Raw genomic sequence first — 24406 nt, forward strand, 5'->3', positions numbered from 1 at the left:
TTTGTATGAAACCAGTCTGTTTATTTAATTTGGCTAACATAACCATTATTTCCCTTATATCCTGTTTAGTTAATTGTATTTTACATTTTGTGTAATAAATAATGTGCTTTGGCTAATTTTCACCTCAACTAAAATGGAATGATAATTAGACTATTAGAATGTGATAATGATTGAGTCTAAGTGGTCACTAGACGTTATGGCAATAAGACCAAGTTTGAGATAGTAAAAAATAAAGTGTGGAACGAAAGTGTTTAGCCCAAATAGAGGTAACCCATCTCGACCAAGACAAATTACACTAAGCATGAATAGATCCTATATCTGTGTACTACTAATACTATGCTGACTTTCTGGCTTTTTATATAGGGTAATGATTTCATATCTGATAAATTCATTTATTGTGTGGTTAATGCTAAAATCAAATCAGTTGTCTCATTTTTCAAAAGACAGTGAAATGTGCAATGGTAAGAAAAAAAATTGTTCAAGAATATGCTTCAGAATTAATGGCCTTTTTTTTACCCTTTAAATATTACTATGGTTTTATTGCCATCAGAGCATGATTATATTTTAATGCTTTTTGCATGTGTATACTTTCACTAATATATGTTATGTTAGTTTTCCATCATTTAGAAGAATTTCCTTGAACTATCAAATTGACTCTTCTATTCAATACTTGTTTTAAAGTCTGTGTGATGTTTTGGTACAAGTTCAATATTATCCATATTGTACTAGTATTATAACATTCATATCATGTGACAGAAGTGTGTTGTAGATATTTCCATTGTAGATGTTACCCAAAAATATACATTATGTCCTTGCATATTAGATATTTGATTTCCTCTTCACCACATATGAGTTGTGTAATATCTGTCATTTACCTGGCATTGTATTTGATATATGAAAATTGATCTTTAGATCTACTATGCTTAGTAAGTGGTATACGTATGTGTACATTTTTGACTGAAATTATCATATTTTGTAATACATTCAGTATTTTATTATTCATCTCTTTTGACCTTCATTGCTTTTCAATTCTTCCTGTTACTTTATGGTAATTTGTAAACACTGAATTATTCTGAATTGGGGAAAGCATAATGAACCACAATATTGACAAAGTCATGATAAAACTTCAGAATAACAAATATGCTTCACTTTTTCAAAAAATTTTGGAAGATGTCATTGTGCTTAAGTTGTATTGGTAAATTAATTCTTCCTTAAATTAACATATGAGTAATTGGTATCAGTACATTATTAAGTGTAAAATGCGAGTTTTTGGTTAAATGATTGTAGGCAAGAGGGTAATGAAAACATAAACTCAACAAGAAATTGTGCAGTGAATTTCCTATAGCAGTAATAGTTCCTTACATTAACTTCATTTTGTTTTTATGTATTTTTGTCTACAGTGTATTTGTATCATCTTATCCAGTTTATGTATGGGTCAGTTTTAATAATAATAAATACATAAAATTTATATAACACATTTCCAAATTCAAAGTCATGAGATGCTCAAGGTGCTTGAGAGCAAATAAGAGGAAGGAAATACACTACTGGTTCAAACTTCAAGAATGAATACATAAAGTTTTGTCTCAAGAAAAGGTACTCCTGTACAGGTAGTTATTCTGGCATTATGGTAAAGGGGACAAAATTAGACAGAATTAGGGAAATTTTAAAGAAATCAGACATGGAATAGCAAAAGAGCTGTTTATGAGAAAACTAAAAAGACAGATCAAATATCAATATTTACCACATGGTGAGTGGACAGGGACAAATGGTACAACTCCCCTATTGTATTAATTTTCAGGAATTTGTTGGGTTTTTTTAGTTCATGTAAATTATACCTTTCTGTCAAGGGCAGCATGATTAAAATATCACAAACAATATTTTCATATGTCCTAATGAAAGAAATAATATTCTGAGTAAAACTTTTTAAAAGGAAGATATTTCAGTCATTTTGTGTATTGGGGCAATGGGAGTTGTCCTTGCCTATCATAATAACATAGAAGTGGCCAATTTAAAAAGTTCCCAACTTTCTGTTTGTCAATTTCGTTTAAACATACACAAATCTGTTCCTTTTTTTTGTTGCCTTTTTACAATTATTCTTTTTGGTTACTGCCCCCTTCCCTACTTGCAACAACCATTTAGTTGACAATCGCAGGTGCTGATGCGAAGTGGAAATTCTGTGTTGGTAATTACTATAATCATCGACCCTGAAGTTTTTAAATCTTGTATTCATGCATTATTCATGCAAAATTCTTAGGCAAAACTAGCTATTGTAGGTGTATTTTAAGTAATCTTATTCATGCAAATTTCTGAAGCAATATTAACTGTAGTCAATCTATTTTTTTTATGAATCATAAAATTGTCACTGTATATGATCATTTCGCTGTTTTCATAGCCTTTCATTCACAACATGTTAATAATGTTGAGAAATATAGTTACTAGCTGAAAAAAAGTCTTTTATTGATGCTTTTGCTTTTTTGTCTTTGAATCAGTGTTGAACACTTTCCTGTTTTATAGCTGTGTTCTAATTTACTTGGTTGTATTTTTAATAAATGTATTGAGTATCCACCTAATAGTGTTTTATATAATTGTTTTTGTTAGGTGAAAATGAAGTGAATCAAATTCTATGTGAGGAGGGAAGGGGAGAGGCTGTAAAGAAAGAAAGAAAGGGAGAGAGAGAAATAAATACATAAAGAAAGAAAGAAAGAAAGAAAGAAGATAGAAAAAGAGAAAGAAAGATGAAGAGAAAAGAAAAGAATGTGGGTATACTGTTCCCAGGGGTGGCACCACAGGGGGCAGCAAGATGTGAATGCTCCTCTACCTTTTTTTAAGTAGTGACAAAAGCGAAAAAAGGATAGTATATCATTCATTTGAAATGAAAAAAAACCCTGTCTCCTGTGTTCTCTAACATGAATATCAAGTGATAGCACAAAAGAGAGACCAATGCCTATCTATTGAATTTGGTGCATATGAATAAAAATTAGGCCTATGCACTTTGAAAGAGTTTTCCCAATGCAATATTTCCAACATGGAAATATATATTTTCACATATATTCTTGAACTTTAGTCTCTTCTATAATAAAGGACGTTACAATTATTGGCATAATATTATGCTTTGGTGCAAAAATAATACTTTCATGCTATGTTAGGGAAAAAGGTTGATACAAGCTTGTGCCTAACATTACTTAAAATTATTTGCATTTTAGTTTATAAAAATAAAAACTTGATAAAAAACTTGAAAAATTGATAAAACCTAAGGTGAACATAATTTCAGTTTCTTTAAGCCTATTTGTGCCAGAGTGAACTGAGTACATCAAGTAAAAGAAATCAATGTAGGCCCAAATAACATTTTTAGAAAACTACAGCATCATATTTAACAAATCAGAAAGGCCTACATTTATTATTTCATCAAATATCACTGCTAATGAGAGAAGAATTTGAGCATGAAATAATTGCCCTACATCTTTTCAAGTTAGTGGGAAAAGAATTAAAAAGAAGGAAAGGGGCACCTATAAAGAGCAAAATAGCACTTCACAAAATAAAAGTACTAGAAACTGAAATATGTTAAATAATATATAATAAACTATATAGCTAATTCTTGTTGTATATCACTCCTTAAGCTTTTTATTTCACTCCTTTCTATCTCCCTCGCACCGACACGACGACGACGTACATGCCCACCTTACATGTAAATCTGTGCAGTCTTTTGAGGATATACCGGTAACCATTTCTTTCCCTTTTTATTGGTACACTCAGAGATACTCTCATTGAAACTTTTTCGCAATATGGCATCTGTGAAATCAGAAATGTTGCAGTTTTCTGCTACAAACACCACCTCAGATCCCGCAGATCGGTCTGTTTTGATCGTTGGTCAGCTCCCAAACTTGACCAAAGTTCCCTATGACACCGCAAAGACCAAATTGCAGCCACGAGTCAATGAAGAGGTAATGTAATGTATGTTCTAATCGGAATCATAGAGTAGTTCCTGGAACAAAACAATCCGTTCCCACACGTTCATTTTGGTGTATGTTAGGCCTAGTATTAGTATGATGAATGTGAATGACGCAAGTGACTCAGACTTGCTATTCTATTGGCAGTGTTTGTTTCCAAATTTCACGAGTGTCCATGTTTTGTGCATGGTCAGTGGCATAATATGAATTAAAAAATAGAGAAAAGAGATAAAAGGGAAAGAAAGAAAGAAAGGAAGGAAGAAAGGAAAGGGAAAAAGTGGAAAAAAAAGGGACAGAAAGAAAGAACATAAATAAGGAAAATGGAAGGAAAGCGGGAAAAGGAATGAACGAACATGTGGGGAAGTACAAAATATCTTGAAATACATTCGCAAGAGAGGGATATAAAAATTTGACTCAATGGCACAGGCAAGAATGGCAGGAGAAAGAGGCAAAAAGAAAAATGAAGGTAGAGCCAAAAGCCAATAGAAAATGAAGAAAGGGGACAAGAAAAAAAGAAAAGAAATTAATTACATGGCCGAGCTGCCGAGGATTGAAAAATAAAAAGAATGGCAAGAAAGCCTCCTAAATTTTATGCAATCAGGACAAAAAAAATCATTAGTAAAGGGCTAGTTACTTCCCCCTTTGTCCTAACCTACTTACGCTGGCTATAGGGTTAGATTTACTGTAAAATGCCTCTTAATGCTTACTTCGGCTAAATTTCCTAAGCTACTATCGCATATTCAGAATATTTCAAAATCATTTTACAAGCCAATTTTTTGTGGCTCGTGTCGCTCATTGGCGACTTTTGACATTCGCTACGCTGTGCTGCCTCAAAATATTTTGTTTATTTTTCGCAACTGCTTTGAAGTTGTGTCTTGTGTATGTACCTGCGGTTTGAGAAAAAGTGGCCATCTGCAATGACTTTGTTTAAAAATATCACAAGTTTCCGGGGCGTCCGCCCGGGACCAGTTATGGCACCAAAGGGAGAGGCATGGGGGACATTTTTCCCCACTTACTCCCCCCCCCCCCCGAAATTTTGAAAATAAAACAAATGTATAGAAAGTGTTGTCATAAGCATCCTACTAAAGCTGCAAACAGTTTTTTTGTTCTTTAAAGTTTGAAAATTTTCTCATCTATTCACTGTTAGCTCCTAATGATTTTTGTCAACATAAATCTTTCAGGTCATTGTATAAAATTCAAAATTTGTTGAAAAAGATAAGTTCACATGGGGCTTAAAAATCCAGTGTTCAAGTTTATATGCTTCTCGCAATTAGAGTTTTCATTAATCCTTTAAGCGAGAAACACATCCTGCGTATTCATGATTTTCATAAATTAAAAGTTTCCAGCTTGCACTACGCGCTCACATCTATTGTTTAGTTAGATAGCGATTAGGCCTGGGAGTAAATATCGACTGATTGAATTGCTTGCCGCCGATCGCTAATTGATAAGCAAATTTTACACTAATCGAATGTTGGGCAGATCAAGATTAGACAATTGGGATAACTCGAATACTCAAGTAGTCTTTTGCCTCCCCTAGGTTAAAAATCTGGTGCCGCCACTGCCCCGGACCCGATCAACATAGCATTGCCCCCCAAAAGTTCTACCATCGAGAACAAAAAAGAAACGATGAAAGGAAAGGAAGACATAAGGTATAATATTTTCTGAATTGCTTGTCAAAATGAATCTCAAAGTCAGATTTTCATGGAAATGTGATTTTTTTTCTCACTCGCTGGAGACTTTTTGCCACGTCATGCTGTGCCCCCTCTTTTTTGTACTTACCATGCATTGAGCTTCCCTTATAATACTCGGGCACAATCATTAAAAAAATCCTGTTCATATAACAAGGAATTTTTGGGCCCTTGCCCCCCCCCGGCCACCAACCCCTGTTACGCCCCTGCGCATGGTTGTTTATCTAAGAAAGTAGAATATCTTGAAAATGTTGTATTGCCAACATGACCTTTTGCATGTTTTCGTAGTAACTTGAATCTTGTCATGTCACGTGTGGACTTACCTCAGGCGCGGGTTTGGATAGGCTCCACTTCACTACTGCTACCTTCTGCTCCACCTATCTGAACCCTCTGGAGACAAACATGACAAATGCTCGCTCACTAAAAAAAAGACAAACTGTGGCACTTTGTGTTGAGAAAGTTACAACGTGAAAACCTAATCATACATTCAGCTTACTCTACAGTTACTAAACTTACCACCAGACACAGACTTACTCCTTGCCCTTTCTTCAAAACCTCTCAAAACCGGTGATTTGAAGCTGAATCGCGGTAAAATACACGTATTAAATTCTCTGCCGAATTGAAAATGGCAAAGGCGAATTGTGCATGTACGGAGGTCTGCAGCAATTTGTACCTAAAATTGCTGCTGCAGACCAGCTCCGTGCATGCGCAATTTGCCATTTTTGATTCGGCAGAGAATTTGATATGTGTATTTTTCCAGTAGATGCCGTATAAAGGTAGGCTTTATATAATGTAAAGAACATGATTGTTATGCACAATATTAATTTCAATTATTATTCTTATTAATCCATCTATATTTGTTGCTTATGAAAAACTCATTCATAAGTCAGAGTAATATTAAAATCTTCTTTTTTTTTTGATCAGTCCTACAGAATGGCACTTGGCTGTCTTAGCCCATCGCCAACAGATACTGTCTCTCTGTGGTTCAACAATGCAACGTTAGCTGCTCTACCAGTGAAAGCCAGTAGACACAATACACCCTCCCGATCTCACATCCTCACCAAACTGGTCCGTAGCTGTCTCACTGGAAGTGGCAACGAATGCATTGTGGTATGTACTGTGTCACTTAGTGCTACAAAGTGCTTAGTGCTTTTGAATTGATAATCATTTTGAATTTATTTTTTACATCTTAACGAGGAGAATGTAACTGATGACTTGAAATTAACTTTTATCATTTTTTTTTTACTTTCGAATAAAAAAAAAATTAAAAATAATTTTCCTCATTGACAAGTTCCTGCAATCTTCTTAGATTACAGAATATTTTTTTTTCTGTAACTGACAATTTAAGAAAATCTGTGATCATGAGCTAAATTAATTCAGAATTTTGGATAAAAGGCAGTGGTGATGCAATGAGCAATGTGCCCATTTCCCAAAATAGTGAAAATAAGTTGTTTATTACCTGCTTTCATTAGCCAATGGATTTGCCCTTTATGATAGAATTTTTATTTTTTTACTGTACATCAGTCCTCTTAATTCCAACATTATGTTTTTCATTTTCATCATCATTTACTCCCTTTTTTTTTTCATACACGGTCACACAAACTTTCAAAGATCACATATTGTCTGCTCAGAGTCAAACTTAGAACAGATATTGATAAATATTTCAGAAGATTTTGTTTTCCTCTTAAGAATTGAAAAACTAAAATTCTTTGTGAAAAATATAAATTATTATCAAATTCAGTTTTCTTCATGCCTTCTTTTAGTGGACTTTATCCTACCCAGTGACATTGTGGCAGTTGTCTTTTAAGGCATTCAACTTCTTTAAAATGATCTTCCATCTTTTGGTTACATTTTCATCCAAAGAATATCATGATTTATTATTATTGTGTAGTATTCATACATCACCTGTTAATGTATGTGGTGAGGGCTTCATTGATTATTCAGAATAATGAGAATTCTTTTTGAGTTCTGTTAATATTACGAACATCGTCATTTTCTTTTTAATAGGTTGCGTGTGAACATGCCCATGTCTTTGCGCTTGGTTGTGCCATCGCAAGAGCATTTCCCCTCTATTCTCGTAAAGCAGGCTCCCATAAGCAAGTCCAGCGTGTCATCACCGTAGAATTTGTCATCACAGATGAGAATAATTCCTCTTTAACCGATGAAGAGGTTGGAACTCTAAACTTTACTGCTCAGTCTATCCGGGAGTCGGCTCGTATTGTAGACATGCCCTGCAGTGAAATGAACACAATGCACTTTGTACAAGTAAGATAAAAAAAATTATCTAGTTCTATCTATAATTGATAGCCATACGAAAATCCCAATTTAAGAATACTCGGATTGACTTATGTTACAATTATAATGATTCAATTTCAAGTTTTCATTTATTTGTTTGTAATGAACACAGTCCACTTTGTTCCAGTTAGATCACAAATCTTTATACATGTACCTTGTCAGAATGAATTCTCTCAAAAGTCATAATGGTAGTGTAATGGATCATCATGGCAAGCAAATTAGAAATACATGAAATCAAGAATGCTTTAATTTAGGTTTCTAATGACTAATGTTTCTTTTGATAATAATCATAATTATTAAAATTCAAGATAGTAGCCATCCATTTCCACTGTGCAGAGTGTTCTGATATTGCTTGTTGTTAAAACCCTGCTGTATTCTTGGCTCACAAACAAACTGAGGAATAAGTATTGCCCAAAGAGTTAATCAGCTATTCATTTTTCCTGATTTCTCCTTTTCCTCCCTTGACCCTCTTATACAAAGGGATCCATTATCAGTCATTCTCATTCCCTTGACTGACTGCTATTTTTATGTCAATGTTTTATTTTATAACCAATAGGAAGTACAAAGAGTTGGACAAGGCCTTGGCATCACCCCTCTCATCATCCAAGGAGAGGAGCTCCAACGTAAAGGATTTGGAGGTGAGGCCCAGGGGTTGGGATTTTCTAGAGGGAGAGCACTATTTTATAACAAAATTGACCCCTCCCCGTAAAACAAATAACAATAACAAAACAGAATATCACTACTCACAGGAAACATTTTTCTATACAAAATATTTTTACAAGCAAAAAAAATTTAAAAAGAAGGTGCAGTTTGGGGAAGGTTGTCATGGTCCGCGTATACGTTCAAGGTACTCTTTCAGGCGGCTCGGTCCGGGTACTAGCGGGGGAAGATGCCGTTGGGTGACTTGGGTCTCGAATCATGGGAATTTGTGAATGTGGTCGATATGTGCAAATAATTCAGGGTCTAGGTCACCGCTGCCCCTAATAATTTAGGGTTCAAAGGGTTAAGCCGTTTCAGATGATCTAGTTATTTTCATACATTTTCTGATGTTGTTTTCAGGTATCTATGGTGTTGGTAAAGCTGCAGCCAATCCACCAGCCTTTGCTGTTCTTAGCCACACCCCACCAAACGCCTCTCAGACCATCGCTTGGGTTGGTAAAGGTATTGTCTATGATACAGGTGGACTCTCTATCAAGGGGAAGGCAAGTATAGACTGCAACCTGGGAGAAGGATCAGCTTCCCCAAAACAGATTTTGATTAAAGATCTAACACCCTAAGTCCCATATTCAAAAGTCAGGTTTAATTAATAGGTCTAACTCTGTGCTAAAATTTTGGGAAGCCAAAAGTGTCAAAATTTTGATTACGTTGTATGTTTCTTATGTTTACTGTGCTCTTTCCTGATTCATCGATGGTGAAGACAGTCATCTATTCATACTTCCTAGACAATTGTGAATGATTTGAAAGCCAAATGAGTTGAAGTATGATATCTCTACCATTAGTGATTTATGTAACAATTGGTTATCCATACTTAAACCACAACTTTAAACCTGCTATCAGGATACGGGCCCCTAAGTCCCTATCTTTGTGTTTGAATTAAATGCTTTCATTTCTTATTACCTTGTATAAAATTGAAGGGAAAAAAAACTGTTATGACCTGCTTCAGACTTTTAACCGCAAGGTTTGGGGTTCAAATTCCAACACAATATTCGTCTGGCAAGGCATTTATCTGCCATCCCTTTTGTCCACCTAGGTGTAGTACAGGATATCCGGTGAGTGAAGCTGTTCACAAGTTATGATGACCTTATCCGTAGCGCAAAATCAATGCAAATGGTGTGTATTACTTATCACTCTGGTGTGCATCACTTACCACAAGAAACAATCACCAGTCGTTGACAAAGTCCCTCATAATTTATGAACAGCTTTATGAAACACCCAACAGGTAGGAAGAACTTCTTTAATACATTATACCACCAAGAAACGCCACCGCACACCTTACGACTGTTCGCGGTCCGATTTTGGAACAAATCGCATTTTGCTCATATTCTGAAAAAGTGAAGGGAACATATCATTTTATTTGTGGTTAAAATTAATTGAAAGAATACTAATATAACCATTTTAAAAAAGATTGCAAGCCTTTATTTTGGTAGCCAATCGTACGACTGCTATGACGTCATTATGACTAGATATTAAATTTGCTTTTATTCTAAGGAGGATGATAGCATAGTCACAGATTTGAACATAGGTATTTGTATGATGATTTAGAACATTACACAGTAACATATTCCAAGTCTCAATATTAGCATTAAATTCTAATACATTTATTCTGAAATCGGGTCGCAGACCAATCGTAAGGTGTGTGGTTGCCTTAAGAGTGATGTAAAGTCACACTTAAATCTTTGTGAAACACACCCTTGATGCTCTACTTGGAATTCTTATTTTTCTGTTTATTTTATTTTCTTGATAGACTGCCATGCCCGGTATGAAGAGAGACTGTGGTGGGGCAGCGGCTATTCTAGGTGCGTTCGAAGCAGCCGTTAAAGCAGTAAGTCCCATTCGAATTATCTACACCAAGTATGGCAATGTAATTGTAAACCATAATGCCACATCTAATTGAGGGAAAGTAATGCTGCAGTCACATTGCCCCTCTGGTGGTTATTCATTTATTTTTTCAAACCACCTAGATGTAGCTGGTACAAAAAATGTTAAAAACAACCGGTTTTTACTCGCTGTACGGCTTCCGTAGGGCAAATGTGACTGCGCCATATGGGGGCAATTACTGGCAAAAAGGTGATTTTACAATGTATCATCAGGATTTGTACAAAGCTGGAGAGAAGTGTAATCATCCTGAATACAAAGGATGTGTTAATACTCCACATTGCCTGAAATCATCTATTAAAATTTGCTCTATATTCCAAATCCGAAATTTATAGACTTGTAAATGAATAGGATGTATACATCTTCACACACAAAATATAAAACCCGTCATTTTTCAACTTTACAAAAGAATTTTGGAGTGTACATGTTTTCTCTTGGTGGCAATTCCTCCAATAAAGATATGCATTTAAAGTCAAACAAACATGCTAATTTGAGCTTACTAGTATTCATAATCCTCACATTTTAATAGAATAAAAAACACAATACAACCATATTCTCTCCTTAGATATGAAGACAGAACAAGAGCAAATGTCATGTCTCCTGTATTATTAAAGGAGAATGAAAATTAATTGTAAAGAAAAGAAATGGTACAAGCAATTTTTAAAACATTCTATTAATATTGGTTCAAAAATAAGAAACTTATGAAAGTTTGAAAAGTCTCAATGTACTTTTTATATTTTTTTTGTATTCTTCAAGATGACAGGTTTTGTATTGCAACTCTCCATATGTTTTTGCACAAAATTCATATTTCCCCCATTTATCTCAATGTACTGAAGATGGGAATATGCACCTGACACAACATATGTTGAACTCACAATAACATATACAGCACCTTTAGAGAGATAATGGGAAAAATTACATATTTTGCAGGGTTCCCAGCTCATCAGGGAAAATTATTTTACTTTTTTCCAGTCAGGAAATTAAATGAAAAATACCTCAAATCAGGGAAAAATCAAAATTTTGATCGGCCCAAAAGTCGAAAGCACAGTAGTCAGTCAGACTCTGTTAAATTTTGTTGCATATCAAAACAACATCCATTGAATGACTGGTTATGGGTTTTTTAGTGTAGCTACATGTAATTAGTTTTACATTATTGCTTCTATACTGAAAATACTTGTAATTCACTGCAACATCTTAGAAAACATGCAAAATTGAGAATGGGTTAAATGATTATCAGGGAATTTTTAAACTTCATCTGGGAAAAAATTAGGAAATTTGTTTTCTTGAAAAGCTGGGAACCCTGTTTTGTGAACAACATCATTTTGCACGAGTTTATGCAGAGTTATGATTGTTGGTATTGCAGGGCTTTGAAGAAAATCTTCATGCTTTATTCTGCCTTGCTGAGAATGCTGTAGGGCCAGATGCCACGAGACCAGATGATGTGCATATTATGTACTCAGGAAGGTAGGCTCATTAAAGGATTGGATCTGTGTGGAGCTGATTTATAACATGTGTATTATTTCAAAATACAAAAATGGGGACATGAATTGATTCCTCGTATAGAAATCCTAAACAAATTGTATCACTTCAAAGCTGTTACTTCCCCCACCCACATGCTTATCGTCGCTAGTTTGATAAAACCCTGAATCTCAAAATGTATATATCTTGATGAGAGCTCAGAATAAGCTAGATTTTAGAGTTATGACATGGGTGGCAACCATCTTTTGCTTCAAAAGAGTTCTTCACAATTATCAAGAGACTGTTTTAGACAATAAGAGACTGCCACCATTGCTATATTTTTGAAATACAGCCTTTTCTAAGCTGCCCTCAAAATTTTTCAATATTAAGATACAAGGTTTTATCAGCCCAGGGACGTGATGTAATAGCCAAGTTTTATATTAGGGAATATGAAATTAATGTGTTATGAAATAACTGAAGGCAAGAATAAGTGATAAAGCAGGCTGATTCTAAATGCTTGTTCCACTCCGTTGAGCTTTTAAAGAACTTTGGTGGTAGCCCTGTGCATTTGTGCTTGGCTAGTAAACACAAAGTCATGTCTGCGGGTCTCATTTAAGACCAGTTCAAAACTTAATTCATGTGAATACTAAATTTTGTTTCATTACCATTGTTGTTACTATCAGGTCAGTTGAAATCAACAACACGGATGCAGAAGGGAGATTAGTACTAGCAGATGGTGTAAGTAACCAATGATTGTTCTTTTATCGTCCACACATGTCACAAAACTTTTAAATGTAATGATTTAATGAAGGAATTAACTAATTCAGGCAACCCGCTATATAGATAAGTTATTGATACTGATCTGTACTATAGCCATGGCGTGTTTTCCTTCAGCAAGAAATTTATCCATATGTGCTGCATTCGACCCAGGTGAGGTGAATGGGTACCCGGCAGGATGAATTCCCTGCATGCACCGAACGCCGGTGATGGTAGCTTGAGCTAAAGCAGGGGTAATAAAAGCAGCGCTTTGTATCCTCAGGCAAAAAGCACTTTATAAATCCAGCTATTATTAATAGTCATAGTAGTAGTAGTAGTAGTAGTAGTATAAGTATTATTATTATTATTGTCATTATCATCATCATCATTATTATTTTTAGTATTATTATTATTATTGATACTGTCACCAAATTTTATGTGTTCCTGTGCACAGACAGTGTGAGTCCATCAGCCACACATGTATATGTTGAGAGCGGTGTTGGCTCAGTCGGTAACGCGTCTGCCCGTCGAACCAAAGATCGTGGGTTCGAGTCCACCCCGGGCGGATGACTGAAGCCAGTGCGTTGTGTGTAAACGTCTCTCCCATGTTTCATAGATGCAGGCTATGTTACAATGGAAAACACTCTGTCCCTCGGATAGGACGTTAAATGGAGGCCCCGTGTAGAGGAGAGTCACCACCTTTGCACGTTAAGAACCCACTGCACTATTCGTATAAGAGTAGGGGGAAACCCCGGTGTAGTGGTCCACCTGCATTCCCCCAATCAGTTATATCGGGAGGAGAGACCTGCGGGTCATAGTGATTCAGTTCGCTTTTCGCCTCCCAGGCACAGGTGACGCCAAACAAATAATAATAATAATAATGTTGCCATAGTACACTGTGGTACACTGTAACTGCAATCGCCATGTTGTTCCGGGTGTTCATCTAGCTGGCTCTCATCTTTCCTTTATTTCATATTCGCAAAAGACAAGATCAATGTTGCACCAAGCGCCGGCTCTCATCCTTACATGTTTTTTTTACATATTTTTACTTTTATTTTGAGTTTCTTCCTGTTGTTATTTTTTTGTAATTGAGATTTTTTTTAATTAAGAAAACTATTTACATAAAATGTTCTTGAAGAATTAATCTTCCATTGTGAGGATGAAAGAAGGTGAAGAAAAGAAATAAAGATCAGTTTCAATAGGAGACGACAAATGAGTATACAGATAAAACACTTCATTTTTTTGTCAATATCCCAGATTTTTAAAATGGAATTTAAAATGATTGATAATCAATTCTAACTCTGGATTGAATATACATTCACAATTGCTCTTGTATGTTGTAGGTATCCTATGCAGCAAGAGATCTAAAGGCTGATATTATCGTTGACATGGCAACCCTGACCGGTGCCCAAGGAATCTCAACAGGAAAGTACCACGCTGGACTCCTGACCAATAATGAAGACTGGGAGATGGCATCGGTGAAAGCAGGTTGGTCCATCAGGGACTCCTTTCTTTCTTTTTTTTAATATTAAAGCCTGTAATCTTCAAGAGGTTTCAATTGAACCATGGTACAAAAGCATGGACTATGCAGATTTTTGCACATGATTAAGCTTATTCCATCACGTACACGCTTTTTGGAAAGGGTGTTGAAAGGAAACGCCATAATTTGAGAAATCTGCATAAACCATGATTTGTACCATGGTACAGAACCTCTTTTGAGAATACGGGCCTAAGGGATTGTTTAACTTGAATTTGTAGAATTTTTTTGGACGGAATGAGAAATATATTGTTTATCTTCTTAGAATTTTAAGATAAAAAGTCATCTACAATTAGCAAATAACTCAAAGAGCTTTGTCATAATTTGAGACTCAGAGCACCCAGCTGGCAAACCTCTTAGGCGGCCTGGTTGGTGTTTCATGTTAAAGCTGTTCGTGAGATAAAAGTGACTTCATGTACGACTGATGATCCTATCTTGTGATAAATTTGTGCACCAAAATTTAATTGGTGTTTATTAAACTCCTAATAAAGGATCAACAGTTGTTTGTTAAGTCACTAGTAGCTTACAAACATCTTATGAAAGGCCCACTAGGCAGCGGCATGCAACACATGGTGACCATTAGATCAAGAATTATGAACAGGATGATGATACCTTTTCTGCAAAATTGTTGCTACCGTGATAAATGATGGACTACAAACTGGCCTTTGATATACTTACCCATGATTGCATCTCTGTATGAGCAATATTTAGTATACTCACTTTTCAAAGTATCTTTTCCAAGATTTTGCAACACTTTGGTTGCTTACAATATATCAGAACGTACTTAATCTAGATGAGTATGACGATATGGTAATAATGGTCTTTGATTGTCCCAAATTTATGTCAAAATTGTTTCTCACTTCAATTATGTAAGCCTGATTTGAAAGACATTGTTTCATTGTTTTATGTTTCAGGTCGTAACACTGGTGATTTAGTGTTTCCCTTGGTGTATTGTCCAGAGCTTCACTTCAGCGAGTTTGGCAGTGCAGTAGCCGACATGAAGAACTCTGTTGCGGTAAGTCACTATGTTTTACTTAAAGGATAAAAACTCATCAAGATCTTTGAGTTTATTCATTTATTCAAATTTATTTTCCCAGGATGATGAGATTAGTCTAAGAGCTCATTGTAAATAGCTTCATTAGATTAGAAATAACAAGGAATGTCTGTTCGAAATACAACATCGACCCCACCCTTTTTTTAATCAAAAAAATATACAGGAGTGGTGGAGTTGGCTTTGATTTACTGTCATTTCATGACAGTAAGAACTAATTTAAAATGAATTTGTCACCTTGTGTCCAAAGTCTTATTGCAATTTAATTTTTTTTCTTGACAGCAAGGACTTATTTAAACTTTATTCTTCATATAGTATCCCAATTCTAATTGCATCGTATTTCACCAAAGGAATATTTCATTTCCTTTTTTTTTCAGGATCGTGGCAATGCACAGAGTTCTTGTGCAGGTCTCTTCATCGGTTCTCATATCGGCTTTGACTTTGGGGGAGTTTGGATACACTTTGACATTGCCTCTCCCAGTTACTCGGTGAGTCTTTTATTACAAACCCTCCAACACCAACAGTACAAATGGTATCGTGTTTTACAGCTATTTCATGAGAAAATCTTAAAATCCAGATTAATCGTCATCATTTGATTCATTTATCTAACCCTTACTCTCTGAAATCATCAATCTTAGTTGATCTGATCTCTATTAATTTCCGTCATATTCTGTTTATCAACAGGGTGAGAGAGCAACAGGGTTTGGTGTAGGTCTACTGTTGGGTCTGTTCGGACGTGCCACTCAATCCAAACTCCTTCAATCCATCTCACCATGCGGCCTCAATCAAGACGACGAAATGATGGTTGAAAGCGCCACCAAAAAGATACGACTCATATGAATGATAATCCTCTTTCTTTCTATCTAGCATTAGCTTATGTTGTTAGTTGGTTGTCAAACAACACTGATAAATGAAAAAAAATAACATTGCATTTTGTGATACGAATCTATCCTTGGTACTTTGTATGTAATGTACCGATTTATATAATATCATTCAGTCAGTATAGCATAAATCAGTGCTTTTCAACCAATGATCCACTGCTCAGATTGTAAGCTTCTGCTGGTGGGTCATTAAGGCACGGCCAACAATATAAGATACAGGGTTTTTGATTATGTCTAATGTCAAGCAACACATTAGGTTAAATTTGTACTTTTGACTGAAATCAATAGGATAGAATTCAGGGTGCTACTTAACTTTTTAGAAGCACTTGCCCAGTCGGGCAAGTAAATTTTTAAATAGTTCAAATACACTTGCCCAAAATTCTATTTCACTTGCTCGAAAAAATCATTGAAAAAAAGAAGAAAGTGCTGCGGTTTTATAAATCATTGACCTTTTTCTCTCTTTTGACATGAACTGATCTACCTTGTTATTGCCATGACCAAAATTAGGGTCAGTATCATATTATGTTGACCCTAATTTTCGCCATTCTACTGTGAGAATTTTGCTTGCCCAATTCAGGCAAGTAGTTCTGGTCTTTACTTCAAAACACTTGCCCGGCTCTAACTTTTTCTTGCCCTGGGCAATCGGGCAAGTGCTTATGTAGCACCCTGATAGATGCAGTGCCACAGTGTATTGATTATCATCAATGCAGTGTTCGTATCTCTAAAAAAATTATTTAAACCTATGCACGCTGATGTTGCAATTTTGCACATTCCTACGATTAAATTCAACAATAGTAATGATTAGCTTCCTCCCCTAACTTCATATTAGAGAAGCTAATAAATGGCAAATGTTCTTGGACAACATCTGTATGACAATCATCAGGATCAATGGTTCAAAATGGAAATCTTGATTCAAAGAAAATAACATGGAAACAATTGTCATTGTTATTCCCTGAAAGTTAGTTCTGAATGCAAAGAGTTAAATCTATAATAACAATAGTCAATAATTATATTAGTGATATATTAGGACCTGTACCTGCCAGGTTCTGTACCTTGCGATGCTTGCTCATGAAAATTAATAGAAACAAAATTATATAAAAAGTCTTAAACAATATTAGTAAGACAAAAAAAAAAATTTAGTGAGATCTTTCTATATGAAATATGTGAGGGGCATGGTGGGGGAGTCCATGTATTAGTTCTCAGTTGTGATTTTTTAAGTTGCCTCTTTTTTTGGGGGAAAATGAGTTATGGTTTGCAGCACAGCTACCCGATCCAGCTTCCATGTCAGGGGTCTATTTGTATGAATAATGCAATAATAATTTGGTATATTTCACATTAAGGTACTTTGCACCTTATAGTGTGCAATATTTATCATCGAACGTAAGAAGTCTGTATCCTTCGTCACATAACTTGTTATCATAGAAAAGGTTATCTGTATTCTTGGTACCAGTAAATCGCAAAAAGTAGTTTTCACTATTCCAATTCGTTACTGGATTAGGGAAGAGCTGTGGTGTAGTGGTTCTGACTCTCGCCTTGTAAACAGAGGGTCGTGTGTTCAAATCCCACCGGGGTCTCGCGTCCTTTGGCAGGGTGTTAATCCACACTCTGCCACTCTCGACCCAGGTGCTAAATGAGTACTCAGTAGGATGCAAGAGTTATTGTATGTTTGAATCTGTCAGCACCATTTTGAGGCTGGGATGAATGCAAGGAATGCTCCCCAGGGAGTGGAAATTGTGCACTTTTCGTGCGAGATTGAAATGAATCCAATGACCGGGATAATAATATGCAGTAAAACCCTTTGAGCCATTTTGGGAAAAGCACTGTATAAAAACTTGCTATTATTATTGTTATATGACTGCGTATGTCTGAAAATGGTAATGATGTGAAGACTATAAAGTAGATTTTGTGATTTTACGTCAAAATTTATTCTTAATTGTGTGTCTGACCAAAATAAAATATTTGCATATTTGGAGTTGGGCTGTACATGAATATAAAACCACTCTTCGAACACGAAATGGGCTGAAAATGTCTGGATACATGTATAATCTTTGTCTAGAGCATTTTAATAGTCTATAAATTTGCAAGGTAAGTGCTCAAAGCGCCGTTTACAAAGGAAAATAAAGACATTAGTAGGAGAGGGTGCGAGATGCTGAATAATTATAAATTTGAATTCTAGTAGTTGAAAAAAAATTCAATGGCCACAACACTTTGTAAGATTGAATGGTACTCGAGTGTTCTTCTCTATATTCATGTTACACATTGTTTAATACTGTAGAGAAGAACTGGATATTTTGAATTCTTAATTTTTTGAAAAATTTGCTCATCTAATTTCATTTTTTTCTCTCAAATGATGTCCAAAGTAAACAAATAAACCATGATTCAAATGTTTAATCTACTGTTTGGTCAGTGACGTAACCATCAGACCATCACCTGGTCCATGGCTTAGTCATGATGGTATGAGACCAAATACCTCATTACCTCTGATTTTTAATCCGACTTGCATTCTTAATCTGCCATGGACAAAGGAAAGGAGTGTTAAAGGGTGTGACCTATTTGCATCACAGTCGTGCAACAGGAATAAACATACCTGTCTAAATAACTCAAAATGAGAGGGACCAACTGGTTAAGAGGCATGTATATTGCTACATTGCTTGAATTTTGCATTATGCATCTCTAGGTATATCATAATAACATTGTCTTGCTCTCTTTTGGTGGATCATAAAGTTAAAAAGATACATATTGCCCTCATCTTGTCGTGTTGGTGCAAGAATGCCCTTTCGCAATGCCTTTATGCATGCTGCTAAGGGCATTTTTGTGCATGTGCGATGTGCGAAAGTGTGGTGTTCAGGACGTTCTTGTACCGACACAACAATCTAATGGCCTGTGACAGTATGATTTTGTTTTGGGCAGTGACTCATTTTATGTTTTCCTCTAGCCCAGCTAATAATCGAGAGTCAATATATTGATCAATGTATTGGAGTTGTATATATTTAGCCACATCCTTACTATAGTTAACATATCTTTTGTATATTAGTACTTACTTTTCTTTCTTGAATGTGTAGAAAGAAGCTATTTCCTCTATATTTTCTTAGCCAAGGTACTATTCAATGCAGTTTTTGTATGGTTTTAAGATTTTATGCAGATCTGGGTGTATTGAACAATGAAATACAAAAGTGTAAAATGCTAATCCTTTATTTTTTCTTGTTTTCTCACAAAGTATGAGAGTTCTTATATTCAAACTTGAATTCAATACTCTACATTAGTATTGCATATTGATGGGACAGACTTAAATTTAACTTACAAGTAATCCAACTTACCCATGTTTGTACAAAGAGCATACTCTGGTATGAAATACCCCCCTTATTTCTCCTTTATTCTTTATTTATTTTGGGGGAAATGGAGATTGAAAATAAGTACCTTTTCGCAGTGAATATTTTTTTTGGGGGGGAGGATGATGAATGGACAAATTTTCAAATAGATTTTAATATTACTTTTCTGTAAAGTTAGCTTTCCATATCTACCAGTCATTTTGTGAAATATGCTCTGTGTAATTTTACGAAACACCATTTAAAAAAATCCTCTATCACTGCTCAAATAAATTGGGACAAAGTGCTGTGTTTGAAATTTCAAGTACAGTGTCATTGTTTGTTGCTTTATTGAAAACATAGTTATTATACCTATATGAATAAACAGGGACTGTGTTGTCATACGAAATTGGAAGTAGTATACATATTGTGAGAAAGTTTTTAACTTTGATATGAAGAAGTACATCAAAAATAAGAAATGAAACCATGAAAGAATAATTGTGATGATCACAGTCATTGTCATTTGGGTGATATATAATTCATTTTGAGATGACGTTTGTGAAAAGATTACATTAAATGTTGTCTCCACATATATATATTTTTTTGTAGTCAAGAGATCTGTTTTCTAACATGTTCATATTTTTTGTTGGAACTTTATTTACAAATGGTCCTGTGGCGGATTGTAAGAAAGCCATTGTTTAATATTTAAAAAAAATGACTGCATGAGTTAATGCTGACGAGGTAACGATAATAGCTTACTCTGAATAGATACGAACCAATAGCGCCATCTCTAGTCCTCAACTACTCATACTTGGCGAGTTTCCTGACCCATATTAATGCTAGTGTAGTCTAGTAATATAGACTCACTTAAATGATAACATGCTAATTAACTACTCAATACATTTATAATTATGTAACAAAGAAATAAAAACAATTACTTTTCCTCTCAAAACATTTAAGTTTCTCTAAACAATTATAGGTCAATTTATTCTCTATAGTATTGGTAGATATCTGAAAAACATACATTTTAATAGTCATTCCCAGTAGCAGGTATTACAAAAAGCATAGTAAGCAGGCCTTTATTACACTGACTTATCCAAATAAGAATGTGGGGAGCTCTCATGTTTATTGTTTATATTAAGGAGATTTTTAAAAAAATATAAAGAAATAAAGGAATGTGTTTATTCAATGATGTGAAAATAATGTAGGAGGGATTAACGGATCATTCGTGTAGATTTTCCTGAAAAAGAACTGTTGGATTGTGGAGTGGTGGAGATGACAATTGAAAGGCGAGAAAGATTAAAATGAGAAGTATCTTGTTTCACTCGCGGATCCAGGGGGGCACATCTAATTAGTGCCCCCCCTTTTGAGAGTCATAATAAAAAAATGTTAATGTAAATATGCCATTTATACCAAAGTGTGCCCCCCCCCCCCTTCAAAGTGAGGAACTTTTTTTTTTGCTTATCATTTTTTGCAGACAAAATGAACTTAGATTTTAGGTGAAAACCTTTTCTACCTTTTTTTTTCATTTTTTTTGGGGGGTGGTGTGGGGGAATGTGCCTCCCCCCCCCTTGGAAAATTCTCAATCTGCCCCTGTCTTGTGTGATACATTGTACGAAGTGTAGACCCTGAAGGACTGTATAAATGCAGATGGGATTGATGACTTTGAGCAGAATGGTTGATGAGTTGAGAGTGGATGAGGCGTCCGGGTATAGTGAGTAGTCGAAGGGATGGTTTGTTTCCGATTCCTCTAATGCCAATACGTCCAATTGCAAACTCGTCTACTATCATTTGGTCTACCATCAGTTCGCCCACTCACCACATGGTCTACTTTCATTTTGTCTAATGCCATAGCCATTTAGTCCATGTACCATTTGGTCTAATTAAATTGTGCAAAATGAATCAAAATAAAATAGGTTTTAGACCTGGTTATTAGAAGAAATGGTAATAGATGAACTGGTGATTAGACGAAGTGTTGATTGGACCAAATTGTTAAACAAAATGTTTATGGACAGATTGGCATTAGACTAAATGAAGGTAGACCATGTGGTGAGTGAACGAGTTGACAGTGGACGAATTGGCAATTTACCAAAGTGATGAGGCGTCATCAGGATAAGAAAACAAATAGGTGGTGATATCGAAAGATAAAAGGTGGAATGAATATAGGCCTACATCCTATCAAATGTACCCCATCCTCTCAACTATACCTTGTATCAACGTAAATAGTATGATTGTCAAGATGGGCTCATAAACCCTATGCTTGAAGCCTCAACAACCAAGTAAACAAACTAACCAAGAAAGTTTGACCACTTGGCACTATAAAACACTATGTTTCTACGATTATCGGAGAAATAATAAACAAGACATTCACACTAATAATGGGGAAGCAACAGAACAGGGGAGGGGGCACAAATATTTTGCCTATTTCTCAAAATCGAGCAAGAAGTGCGAGCTATTTTTTTTATAATGTAGACCCCACTGACTTGTAAAGGAACCTGTTAAGGACTAGCTGTTTGCATTATTGGGCCATGGAAATTATATCTAACCAAATCAATATTGCGAGCGCGAAGGGCGAGCTGACAATTTTTTGAGATGATAACTGGACGTTCTATGCACTGTTTGTAATCATGAACTGGATGGCTATCTAATTAAACAATGAGAATTGAATTTTTAAGCCCCATGAGAACAGATAATTATCTCAGTCAACAGTTACTGCGAGCGCGTAGCGCGACCTACATTTTAAATTTTGAATAATGACCAGAAAGATTTATTTTAGTGACAAGAAATGTTGGGAGCTAACAGTGAATGGTTGAGAAAGTTTTCAAAATTTAAAGAACGAAAAAGCTGTTTTGGAGCACTTTGCAGCTTTAGTAGGATGCTTATGACAACATTACATTTTTTTATATTTCAGTATTTCGGGGGTATGGGGCCAACTCACTTTGGGCAAATCCCCCCCCCCCCCTTGGTGTCGCCACTGGTCTGAGGCGGAGCCCCCGGATATTTTTTTGAACATTGCAGATGGCCACTGTTTTATCAAATCGCGGGTACATACACAACATATATTCAATTCAACGCAGTTGTGGATAATGATAAACGAAATGTTTTGAGGCAGCAAGTACAATTTAGCAAATATGGGGGGAAAATATGTAAAAGTTGCGGCAAGCGAGCGAAGCAAGTCAGAAAATTTTGGCCTTTTAGCATGATTTTGAAATTCAATTCTACCTTTGTGATAGTATAGCTTTCGAAATTTAGCCAAAGTCAACACTGAGAGGCTTTTTACGGTAAATCTAGCCAGAAAAAAAAAACCTTTTTAGGTTAGGACATAGTATAAATAAATCGGCTAGCTATTCGCGCACGCATTTATTGTTAAAATATATTAACCCATGCATCATATTCATAATTGCAAAATTGATTAATGTTCAGTTTCAGGCTTTTATATAAACAAGATTCGCGCTCTCAGGCTCAATAGATAATATCATTTTTATGAATTCTTAATCACTAAAGTATTTTTCAGAATGGAATATCGACAAGTTTCATATCGCGCTTAGGAAGAGAAATAGGAAGATAGTCATTTTCATTTGATGACAAAATGTCCTTAGGATGTCCTGGTCCTAGGTAAAAATAATAAACAATATCAGCTCGAGCAAGTTTGCGCTCGCATCTTTTATTAAGGTCCACTTCACAAAAAATATAGGCCTATACACAGTGCTTGAAGTTTTTGAAGTCTTTAACAGGATATTGTTTAAACTTTAACAAGTTGTTATAAAAGTTTCAACAATTTTTTTTACTGCACTTCCTTGATCCGCACCTCCCCGGCGACGCCCCTGATTAAAGTGCATGAAAGCACCCATCATTCTTCCGACTCGCAATGAATCCCCAATGATTATCACAATGACCAAGATCAATCCAGATTAAAAAGGCCGTATAGGCCTACCACTTTGCCATTTCACACACAAAATATTCATTTAAAGGGGTACTCCGGGCTAAAAATAATAATAGGGCCCCTCTGAAAGAGTAAAAATTTTAATCAGCAAAACGCTGACATTTTCATCAAAATCTATAGTGAAAAAAAAGAGTTTATTTGGCAATATATATTGGCATATGCAATAGGTGAACTCATGATTTAATGTCCCGACTTTACTTTTCTTATATTAACATGAAATAAAAATGAGTTCTTATTTTCACACTTGTGTGTAAAACGTGTTTTCCTTGTAACAAAATACGTTTTAATGAACATCTTACACAGCAAATAATCACTCTTGTTTTCAAAAGTCTTGGAGGAGAAATTTAGAATAAACATGATTTTATAATTAAATACCCGATGGGGTATGACATCTTCGGCTCGCTCACTTAATTCATGAGGAGATTAGTGAAGCAAAATATAAAATTGTCATCCATTTGTTTTTCATGATGTTTCAATGTTTTGTCAGTCAAATTCTACTCAACTCATGTTCAAATCAAGCATCAGAGGACATGAAATGTTACTATGTACAGATACATGCTCTATCTCTCAAACATATCATTTTTTGTGTTTCGTAGCATGTGGTTGAAATGTTTCATGCATATAAGTTTGTAAATCAGTCCTGTATCATGTTGAGTAAATTTTGAACTTGATTTGTTTCTGAGAACCATGCGAATGTGCATGCCTATATAGGTCCTTTAGTTCTTTTATCAAACCTTTTATCGAGTTTTAAACTGATCATTATTGCATTACTTTTTATTTTTGTATCATGCTTAAATTTATATATTTTGAACTTTCCTCCAATTAATCTCTAAGAGAACAAATTTTTATTCATTTCAGTAAAGGTAAGTAGTGGTTAGAATAACTCTTCGTATTCATCTAATTAATAGTATGAGTGTCATGATTATATGAACATGACCCCTGGGAAGGAT

The 24406-nt window shown here is 35.2% G+C and overlaps 1 protein-coding gene across 1 annotated transcript; it reads left to right on the forward strand.

Moving 5' to 3' along the window:
- Positions 1-3751: 3751 nt before the first annotated feature.
- On the forward strand, positions 3752-20105 carry LOC121408346 (probable aminopeptidase NPEPL1). Its single transcript, XM_041599784.1, has 12 exons — positions 3752-3941; positions 6560-6745; positions 7643-7900; positions 8487-8568; positions 8990-9132; positions 10395-10472; positions 11889-11989; positions 12667-12721; positions 14083-14227; positions 15191-15291; positions 15705-15815; positions 16012-20105. Exons 1-12 carry the CDS (start codon positions 3783-3785, stop codon positions 16165-16167), a joined length of 1575 nt encoding a protein of 524 aa, XP_041455718.1. The 5' UTR covers positions 3752-3782; the 3' UTR covers positions 16168-20105.
- Positions 20106-24406: the final 4301 nt, after the last annotated feature.

The sequence above is a fragment of the Lytechinus variegatus genome, chromosome 2 (assembly GCF_018143015.1).
Source record: "Lytechinus variegatus isolate NC3 chromosome 2, Lvar_3.0, whole genome shotgun sequence".
NCBI lineage: Eukaryota > Metazoa > Echinodermata > Echinoidea > Temnopleuroida > Toxopneustidae > Lytechinus > Lytechinus variegatus.

What these genes read in the sequence shown, in the direction of transcription:
- LOC121408346 (XM_041599784.1), top strand. Translation starts at nt 3,783, where the DNA reads ATGGCATCTGTGAAATCAGAAATGTTGCAGTTTTCTGCTACAAACACC. An exon ending in CATATTATGTACTCAGGAAG is followed by an intron (nt 11,990 to 12,666) that starts GTAGGCTCATTA and finishes TGTTACTATCAG; the next exon opens with GTCAGTTGAAATCAACAACA. An exon ending in ACATGAAGAACTCTGTTGCG is followed by an intron (nt 15,292 to 15,704) that starts GTAAGTCACTAT and finishes TTTTTTTTTCAG; the next exon opens with GATCGTGGCAATGCACAGAG.